This window comes from Idiotropiscis lumnitzeri, chromosome 15, assembly GCF_059441095.1.
Source record: "Idiotropiscis lumnitzeri isolate Australia: NSW breed Sydney's pygmy pipehorse chromosome 15, RoL_Ilum_1.0, whole genome shotgun sequence".
NCBI classification, from domain to species: Eukaryota; Metazoa; Chordata; class Actinopteri; order Syngnathiformes; family Syngnathidae; genus Idiotropiscis; species Idiotropiscis lumnitzeri.
This window is the reverse complement of record NC_142405.1, coordinates 7491223-7501395: the sequence shown is the minus strand read 5'-3', so window position 1 is coordinate 7501395 and position 10173 is coordinate 7491223. Positions and strand designations below refer to the sequence as shown.

The window sequence follows — 10173 nt, the reverse complement described above, 5'->3', positions numbered from 1 at the left end:
CAAACATAGATTCTTGATAATTGTTGCTCATTGAACTATGGAGACACATTGTGATGTAGCAATCATGGGGGAAAAAAAACAAGCGGCTTCCATTATGGGGGTGTAGCTCAGTGGTAGAGCATTTGACTGCAGATCAAGAGGTCCCCGGTTCAAATCTGGGTATCCCCTTTAACAGTCTTCCTAGGTAGCAATTGAGCAAGTCGATGGTTGAAGGCTTCCTCTTCGATTCACTCACGGACATGGCGGATTTGCTACTATTTAGTCTCTGCATGCACGAACATGTCGCTATGCAAGAGCCATCACTAGACTGATTCCCAACCTTCATTGAAATCAAACTGGATTGATTGGTGGCCTCGTCTCAAATTTTTGCTCCTAGACAAAAAAATTTTAGCCAAGTGGCAATTTGCGTGGTGAAAAACTCTTAAATCAAGGTGCTTTTATCTCAAGACACCACTGCCCCCAATACACAAAGAAGCAGTGGATAATAAAACATTGTGGAATGACAGACAGAAGTGTGTGTGTGTTTTCTTAAAGACGAGGCTAACTGGAATGTGACTCACCCTGAGGTGTTATTTAGCAGCACGACACACCTTGGTTGCAGTTCCTTCGACCTCAGGGGCCCAAGAGGAAGCCCATTGACAAGTCTGACACATCGCGTATGCATGTGTATGCGCGTGTGTGCCTTCGTGTGCGTGCGTGTGTGTGTGTGCGTGTGTCAGTGGGTAGGAGCGATCCTGAACAGTAAATGGGCGTGGTAGTTTAACACAGTTCCTGTCCATTTGTGCGACAACTTCAACTTGTCATTTAACTTCTCAACATGACCGACACCGGAGGACGTACACGGGAATCGCACTGACAGAAACTCATCAAACCGACGAGACGGAGGAGGAAACGACCACAACTTCTTGAAAGTAAGAATGAGAAATTGATTGAAGCCATTTATTAGTCTGTTTGGCGTTTTGGGTGAGAAAGAGAATGTGAAGAACAAATGATTAACAGGCCTGTGTGCTATTACATATTACTGAACTACATTGGGAGCCACAGCCCTTCTTAGATTGAATTTGTTGTCATTTTCTGCAACACAAATGACTTCAATGGCATAATTTCTGGTTAGTCAGCATATTTGCTTTTGTGTTGTTTTTCTCCATTCTGGGAAATTTAAGACGGACATCAGGCATAGGTAGATGGGCAAATGGAAAAACTAACGCGCATTTAGAAATTTCTGGCTTTTCCTGAAGGCAGCACCAAACAAACAGACAAGACTGACAGCACTTGGCCTATACAAAACAATGCAATACCACTTTATTTATAACGCACATTTGACTACAGCTGCAACTACAACATAGAGTAGAACATAAAATAGCATTAATTCAATAACAAAGACAATGAAAGCTGTAATTGAAAATACGCATTAATGATAATGAAACGCACATTTTGAACTCTGCTGTACAGAGAAAACTACAATTCCAGAGTGTCGCCGAAGGCAACACTTGACGTTCAATAGTCTGGCAGGTAAGATTGCGCAAGCAGACAGACGGATCAACACAGATTTGGAAAAATGGCTCATTTCTGCAATTCTATGAAGAAATCTATAATTTTGCATTGTCGGTGAAGGCAGCACGAGTTAAAGGACATGCAACTGGTTAGGCAGGCTTTTTAGTTTCATTTTTAAAAGCGACTTTAAACATGTAAGGTTTAAAGTGCCTGCACGAGCGTGCTCAGACTCATCAGCGGCATTCACACGGCTGGCTAAAGTGTGGTGGGAGGCCAATTTTGGGCGGAGACACGCGAAGTGTCAACAAAGACGAGAGTTGGCTGGTCGTGAGTCACCGGTTAAAATGTCATGCGTCTCACAGCACATCACGAATATACAAATACAACAAGTGTCACAATGCAAAGCACAATGTTGAGGTCAAGTGGGGGAGATTTTGTGCGTGGAAAGCTCCGATTTCGGACTGTCATTGAAGGCAGCTGACTTTGAAATCACTGGTACGTTTCAATATAAATCCACCAAAATGCGGAGAAACCACCACGAATGTGCAGACTGCGAGAAGCTACAGTTAGGTCTCACTTCGTTTACAATACATGTCTTTTATTTGAGCACACACAGCGCTTTTTAAATCCATAAAACTTGTGTTTGTCTTTTAAATTGTATTTGCAGACATGTCCCATGACACAACTCACACCTTCATCAAAATGGACGAGGAGATGCCACTCAACACGGTACCGGGCTCAGTGGACCCGCGGAAAGGCCTCATGACGACGGTGGCGAAGAAGAATGGCATTCGTGCTACGGCGTGCTGCAACGACAAGCATCACAGGCGGCTGACTATCTGCAGCATCATCTGTGGCATTTCCTGCATCGGAATCACCGCACTCATTAACTCCGTCAAGGTACAGAATATTTATAAGGCGAAAGTGTTAAAATCAAGGCCTGGGGGCAAGATCCGGCTCGCCACATCAGGCTCGCGAAGGCAAATCACGTGCCTCGCCTTGTAACGCTGAGTTGCAATTTGGTGTTCAAATATGTTTATGATGTGATTAAGAAGCGGGCTTTAATTAGCTGAATTGTTTAAAGCGTGTGTGATTTTCAATTTATTGCGGCGATTCATAGAGGCGATATGAAGACGTGCGGTTAAACAGACGGGTCTTCATTTTTTTCCCCGACAGGCCGAGACAGAGACGGACCAAACGGCTTCCACCAGGTTTTCGCGCCGCGCCAAAAAGCTGGGCATCATCTCCATCGTCACATGGCTCACCATCCTGGCCCTGACGCCGCTGCTCATGGCGCTCTTCTCGTACGTGGTCACGTTGAAAGACTGAAGCGGCGGTGACAAACATGACTCCTAAACTTTTAAATGCTGATATTTATTTATTTCCCATGGCAACAACACTTGTAAATCTACACGTACAGTATAAAACCAAGTACACAACATTTATACATGACAAATCCTTGACATGTTAATATTCCATACCGAAGCTTGTAGAAAAGTTAATAAATTAGCCGCCACGGTAAGAAAACAAGCGGCGTTATTGCATTCTTACTTTATTTGACACTTGTGCTTTTTATACAGATGTAATAAATGCTTTAAAAAAACTTTGCTTGCTTGGATACAAAAAAAACCCACTAAGGATGTGTTTAAGGCTGCCTCGCTCAGCTGGGCAACAAAAACAACGCACAAACAAACAACAGAGCCACGAGACGTAAGTGTCACTGTAATAAATAAGAGCTGCCATAATTATCGTCCTCTTGTGGTAACCTAGCAACTAGAATGCCACAACAGCATGTTGGCGGAACCCAACGGAAAGTCAACATGCGGCTTCTGACTGGTCGCTGATGAGCCACAGGTCGAGCTGCTTCAGTTTGGCGCACAGAAGCGAGTCGGAGTCGGGCGGCGGCAGGACGGACAGGTCGGCGCCGTCCCTGGCAAAGCCCCCTCGTCTTGTGCGGGACGACGCTGGCCCAGGCTTGCCGCCGCCTGCCGGTATCTTCTTGGGCTTCCGGGTCTCGCCCACCTCGTGGAACGACAGGAAGCGCTTAAGGCGACGGTGGCCGAAGCGTGACTCTGATCCGTCACGGCGACTGAGCGGCACCTCGAAGACGGTCTCCAGTCGACTGCAGCACAAAAGAAACCATCAGCTGTTACGCCAAAACAATAACGTGAATCAGTTTGAAAATTCATTATCTTTTCAATTTAGTGTATTCAATTGAATTTAAGGTTGAAAGAGATTTTCAAATGCTCTAAAACCAATATACTATGTATGAAATGCATACACAGGTATATAAGATAATTAAAAATGTTTGAGCTCACCTTTCAGGGGGCTTGTTAAAGTTCTTGTTAGTGTAAATTTCCTCCAAGCTGAACTGCTTCTTTTTCAGTCTGTAAAAAAAAAAAAAAATGACATCACATTCCACATGCAATCACCCCATAAGATGGCCGTATGGCGTACGCACCTGACGGCTTTGGGGAGGCCCATAGGCGTCAGGTTGTTCTGAGGTTTGGGCAGCGCCCTCCGGACGCGAATGGACGAAACCTTACCGTGCTGCACGTGTTTCTGTGCCACCTGCGAGGGCGACAGCATGTGCGTTCATTAGCCGCGCCGGGACGCACTGACCAAGATGGCGGCGATGCCTACCTTGAGCTCCGAGTCGGACAAAGACTTTTCTTCTCTCTGTGCCACTGTGGCTTCATCAAACTCATGACTGGAGGAGCCGGCGTCCTCCTCTTCGCTGGGCAATCGGCCCTCAGTTCCGTCCGCCAGAAGACTTGCACTTTCGAGAACGCTGCAATTTCAAACACATTAGTACAAGAAAACAGCCACTATTTATTTTTGGTTTCCAAATCATGTCATTGAGAAGTTCAAGTTTAAAACACAAAAAAAAGATGCAGGGGGGAAATAGTACTGTAGTAATAGTAATGCTTCATATTACATATGAATTATTGCTTTTAATGAATTTAATTAAGTACTTCATTTTCTTTTCCGAGTCATCATCCAACTTCATAATTTTATATAGTGGTTCAATGTCATAATTTCAAAAAAATATTTATTATAAATACTTTGTATAAAATACACATCATTCATTGTTTTATTTTATTTCATGATTTATAATTTATTAACTTTTTTAATCATTCTTATAAAAAAAATATTTGATCTATTCATTCATTTTATTTTTTAAAAAGTTCAGCACACTATAATCCTGTGAGGGTAATTCGGATAATATTTTATGGATTTATATCCAAACTTTAAATGCAAAATATTCATTAATAAAAAGGGGTTAATGTAAAATTATACTTTATTTATAATTAGTAATTGAATTCCTTTTGTCATTCAACACATTTTCTGTCATTATTTCATAACTTAATTTTTTTATTGAATAAAAAAAATTACTATGAATACTTTGATTCAATTGATTAAATATTTTAAGAAAAGTATATATCTAAATGTTCTTTTAAACAGTTATCTTAATTGGTCGGTCATTGGAAGAAAAAGGAGAAGAGGTTTACCTGGCGCTGGCCTCTAGGTTGCCAAAGGAGCAATCTGTTTTCGGCGAAGCAGCAGACGAAGAGGTACCGTGGCTCGAAGCAGCGATGCCGGCGGCTGCCGCACTTCCTTCGCCTTTCCCTGACAAGAAGGCCAGCGGGCTGGACAGGAAGCAGGAAGCGAGCGCCGACAGCGAGGAGCCAGGCGAGAGGGCGGGCGGAAAGTTCTGCCTCTCGCACAGGTAGGAGCGTCTGGACGGGTGCACCTCCTTGCGGAGGCACAGCGGGGCGATCTCTCGCTCCGCCTCCATGCAGCTCACGGTGTGGCGGCGGGCACGCCGAGAGGCCGCCGGAAGGCGCGCCAGCACAGAGGCGAGTGGCGGCTGGCGAGGAAGCGTGCCAAAGAGCAAGGGGATCTCGGGGCACGAGTAGCTGCGCAACAGGCGGCCGGCCGACACGCTTTGGCCGGTGGACGAAGGGACGTCCTCCGCAGTGGCCGAGGTTGCCCCGTTGAGCGCGTGGGTCCGACTGAATCGGGACCTCCTGGACCGGGGTTCGCCTCTGGCCTGCTTCCTGTCAAGCCTTCCATTGCGTAATCTGGAGGCAGTGGCATCCGGATCGTTGTTTAGCTTTGGGTTGCTACATTCGAATGGGTTACCTTCAGAAGGAGTCATTTCAAAGTAAAGTGGTTCTTTGGACGGTTGAGCTTGTCCGAGTTTAGCTTGAGTCTTTTTGGTTTCTGCTTGAAGCTCGCCTCTGGGAGCCTTTTTGGGTCTTTTAATGGGCCTGCCACGCCCCACGTTGGCGACAGGCTCGCTTCGAGCTTCCACCTTCGCGGGCACTGGCGGCTGGACGGAAGAAGACGGGACTACTGACTTGCGTTTGCGCACTGTGAAGTTCCCGAGCGGCACAACAGTTTTGGCAGAGCCCCCAGTGAGGTCGCCGCTCACACTGTGAGCTGTCTTCCTGCTGCCGTCATCGTGCTCATCCCCTTGCACTTTGCGTTTGACATTGCGGCACTTGGCGGCAGGTTGGAGCGCTTCGTGTCTATGTAAAACTACGGATGGCACTTTCTGTTTGATTGCCGGGGGTTGAGCTACATCGTTTTTAGTTTCTGACTTAAGTCTTTTCCTCTCCACCGGTACTTGGGTGCGCGGCGTCCTTTTGGACCGCTCAAAACCGGAGTTCGTTTCATGGCGAGCGCCGTCCACGTGGTTTGTTTCAAGGGGGCTGAAATTGTGAGCGACACAGTGAAGATGCTCCAGCTGGACGTTGCAGGAGTACAAGGCCAGACATTTTTCCGAGTTGGGCTTCATTGGGCTTGTTTTCAGTCGCGTTGACACTTTTGCCTCCTCAATAATGTCAGCTGTCTTTTCTGTGGGCTCCTCCAGGCGTGAGACTTCCTGGCTTTCTGGCAAAGGCACTTGTATTCCGTCAGGCAACATGCTAAATAGTCTCCGAGAATGGCAAGAGTCATTTCCAGATGGTCGCACCAAAGTGAACGAGCTCTCTTGCTTATCTTGTGGCTCCCGGTTAGCTTCTGAAGAGTCGTTGGTCTTATCCAGTTGAACTTCAGAAGTCAATTGGTTTTTATCCTTGAATAGCTTCACGGGGCTCATGACAATTTCTGTAAAGGTGGCCATCTTGGACTTCAAGGACTGGAACAGGGGGCCCATCAACCACCCGGCGGGGGTGGAGTTGCTCACATCTGCGGTACGGCTCAGCACCTCACATGATGTCGTCCGATCCAAACACTCCAGCAGACGCTCATCTTGTTCCTCGACAATGTCCTTTTCCCTGGAATAAAAGACAGAAAAGGCGAGACATGAGATTTAAGAGGAAGGCGAGCAGAGAAGGTGGCCACCATCTGTGCACTTACGTATTTTGGTACTCGGCTGCAGTGTTAAAATCACAGCCATCCTACAATACAAATACACAGTTAACTGAAGAAGCAGCAGTGAGTACACGACAGTCATATTCATTCTTTTCTATTACGCAAGCCTCAATATGTATATGTTTTTTTTTTACTCCCAAAAATTAATTAAAACATTTGTGGCTTTTTTTCTAAAGTGACCAATGAATTTCTGATGAGGATGAAAGTAACTTGAAAAAATGTTTACAAAAATTTAATTTGGAATTTTTTTTTTAATTGTAAATTTTAGACTAGGTCATATTTAGCGATAAATGTTTATAATTAAATATTCACAAATATTTTTTATTTGATTTTAGCATCTAAATATTAGTCTTTAAAATATATTTGGAGATGAAAATGGGTTTGATACCTAAAAAAATATATATCTAATTCAAAATAATGTTTTTGTGATGATTTTTTTTTTTTTAAATCATCCATCTGTGAATTATTGGATTTGGAATTCCCCCCCCCCAAAGTTGATTTAATTTTAAGATCAATATGAGTTTAACAGCAATAATGTTAAATAAAAAAAAAAAAGGGGGGGGGGGTTTCCGAATACTGTCATATCTTTTGCCATTTGCATTATTTTTTGTAGGACTTTCTAAAAAGTTGAGACGGGCCCTGATGGGAGTGTTTTTGTTGTGGTAGTGTGTCGAGCACAAACACAACGAATGGTTGGTCCTGATGGGATGCAGCAGACCGTGAAGGAGGATTACGTCTCACCCAATTAACCCCAACACCCCACTTCACTGTACGGGTCGGCAATGTTGACAAACACGCAAGCCTGAAACAGCTCACAAATCACCTGTTTGTCCTTGTCATCTTCAAATGTGCTTTCCACTCTCGGATGCTTGGACTGAGCTTGCACCTACAAAAAAAAAAAAAAAAAAAAAACATTAATGAAAGACACCATCACATAACACACGCATGTGGGTCTTAATCTAGCACCATATTGTTGCCGGGTCTCTTGACCGAGGATGGATTACACGTGGACGGCGTCTCCACCATCCCCACCACGCGAGCGCCTTGAGGTTTGATTGCTTGTACGCGACCGCTCCTCCTGTGGCCCGACGTCCCATCGCTTGCTCTGTCCAGAAGGATTCACAGTTTAAGAGCGGTACATTGAAATCGTGGCACGTTGTCATTGAGTCAGAACTGCAGTGAGTGCGGGTGGAAAAAAAAAAGTGCAAGGTTAACAATAACAACAAAAAAACTTTGTCTCTTTTAAATGTTTTATATAACTTGAATGTGGTACATAGTCCTACAAAAATGGTTCACTACCTTCGACGGGGGCTCATTTCTTGAGAAACTCATAAATAGGGGCACTTGTAAGTCAAGGCACCCTCATATATACATTTATTTGACCAAGTGGAAAAACAGGCTGGGTAGCAGTGAGGGGTGACTATACCTGGGAGTGATGGAGGGAAGGGGGAGAAGGGAAGGAGGAGGTGGTGGTGGTGGTGAAGGCGCACTGTGGGGGGGTTCACTACAAAAGGGGTGGGAGGGCATTGCATCACCATCCATCGGGAAATCGAGGTGGGGGAGCGAGTCAGAGGGGAGAGTCAACATGGCCCGGCTCTCTCGTTTTTTGCTCCTCTGCAAACAATGACAACAACAACACAACACATCGCTATCACCGCTGGGCCAAAATGCAGAACAACTATATACTAGAAACAATAAGACAGTTAAATAATCAAAAACGAGTAGCTTGGACTGGAAAATATACCTCAATTAAAAAGCCTGGAAAAAAAATAAAATAAATCTGATTGCACACGATGACTAAAGTACTGCATCTAAAATGTTTGGTTAGATTGTTGTTGAGCGCTTGTGTGCCATTAATCCAAGCAAAAGAAGAGATCATTAATTCATTAGCCTGCACGTTAGCAATCAGAAGCTATTTCGCAATTTCCACTAAGTCTATTTGTGAATCAATTTATCTGTAGAAATTAAGATCATGGACAGCATTCCATCGTCCTTGGAAGCAGCCGACATCCAAAAAATTTTTTCAACGGCTGTCGAGAAGGAGGCTAAAAGCATCATTGAGCCTATTTTCTCAATCGCTCTGCCATGCAAATATATATTTGACATTTTGTTTACTAGAAGAAAATTCCTGGAGGCCGTAAGGTTTTATGATTAAAGTCTGTCGCTAAATATGGGATTAGGTTGCCCACAAAGACGTGCTTTGTTCTACTTAATGTTTTGATTCACACTGATGTAACTATTATTAATATTATTCTTATTCAAGTGCTGGTTCTTGGATGGTTATTGTTATCTCCAGATCGAAACGATTCATTATCAGAAAATTATTGTAGAAAAATATTTTTTGTTGAGGCCGAAGTTTAAAATTGTTCTACAAGGTACTCCCAACATGCTGTAAATTCTTCCCACAATGCGGGTTTTGGACGTACAACATTTAACAGACCTATTCAAAATTACTACGGATTTTTATATTTATATTTACATATATTTATATCTATATATATATATATATATTTATATCTATATATATATATATATATATATATATATATATATATATATATATATAGATTATTTCAGCGTGACGTCACTTATTTCCAGGCAACTCGTGAACCAACCAAACTGAAATGGAAATAACAAGAAACAACGGGGGTTTAGTCACACTTTCAATCATGCCAGTCTTTTGACATTATTGGTAAATTGGTTGGACTGTGAGATATATTTTGTGAATGTAGTGTTTTCAAAAAGAAAAATATGTCACGCCGATCAAAGACGAGACTACCGTCTATTTGCTGGAATGGACCCCGTGTCAAATGGTAACTTTAGCGCGAGGGCGCGAGCGTGACGACCTCGCGAGTCATAGTCCCACGTCCAGCGTAGACGGGCATGTTTGTGAATGCATCCTCCAAACATTTCAACCTAAGCCGAGTGTTGTATTTTTCAGTAAATCGCATGCCTCGCCGGCTATTATTGCCACAGTCTTTCCGCCAGAGTATAGCCGTATCCGGGAGCGGTCGGGGTGCATCTGTTTACTCCCTCACAAAGAAGCGCCGCCCCCTATTTGTTTTACGCAGGACAAGAAGTTGATGTACAAAACATTACCAGAAATGTCGAGCTTGACCACGACTGACAACGCTTACGTCCTCATCGTAAACAGGACACGCCGGATAGCCGCCAACAGTAACTGCTGAAGGGTCTCTTTTCGGGTTTTTTTTTTTTACAAAACCGGACGCAACCTGCTTGGCCAATCACAGTTGATCTTCTAGGTCGGCCCTAGAGCCACGCTTCTACATCTGGCCA

At 44.0% G+C, this 10173-nt stretch overlaps 2 protein-coding genes and 1 non-coding gene across 5 annotated transcripts; 2 read left to right on the top strand and 1 right to left on the bottom strand.

The window, feature by feature from the left end:
- The first annotated feature begins 96 nt into the window (after nt 1-96).
- trnac-gca (transfer RNA cysteine (anticodon GCA)) lies at nt 97-168 on the top strand. Its single transcript has one exon. It is a non-coding gene; the product is annotated as a tRNA-Cys (tRNA).
- Nucleotides 169-600: 432 nt separating this feature from the next.
- Nucleotides 601-3044, top strand: LOC148322616 (transmembrane protein 265-like). Of its 2 annotated transcripts, XM_088317697.1 has the most exons (4): nt 601-911; nt 1453-1512; nt 2162-2394; nt 2671-3044. In XM_088317697.1, the coding sequence occupies exons 3-4, from the start codon at nt 2164-2166 to the stop codon at nt 2821-2823; spliced, it is 384 nt and encodes a 127-aa protein (XP_088173823.1). In that variant the 5' UTR covers nt 601-911; nt 1453-1512; nt 2162-2163; the 3' UTR covers nt 2824-3044. The 2 variants fall into 2 exon arrangements, with proteins under 2 accessions (XP_088173823.1, XP_088173822.1); XM_088317696.1 differs by lacking the exon at nt 1453-1512 and having other exon boundaries at nt 605-911.
- On the bottom strand, nt 2859-10103 carry prr14 (proline rich 14). Of its 2 annotated transcripts, XM_088317694.1 has the most exons (10): nt 9976-10103; nt 8303-8490; nt 7843-7981; nt 7700-7762; nt 6862-6902; nt 5007-6779; nt 4138-4285; nt 3956-4065; nt 3813-3881; nt 2859-3616 (listed from the first exon to the last, which is right to left on the bottom strand). In XM_088317694.1, the coding sequence occupies exons 2-10, from the start codon at nt 8461-8463 to the stop codon at nt 3310-3312; spliced, it is 2811 nt and encodes a 936-aa protein (XP_088173820.1). In that variant the 5' UTR covers nt 8464-8490; nt 9976-10103; the 3' UTR covers nt 2859-3309. The 2 variants fall into 2 exon arrangements, with proteins under 2 accessions (XP_088173820.1, XP_088173821.1); XM_088317695.1 differs by lacking the exon at nt 8303-8490 and having other exon boundaries at nt 9976-10098.
- Nucleotides 10104-10173: the final 70 nt, after the last annotated feature.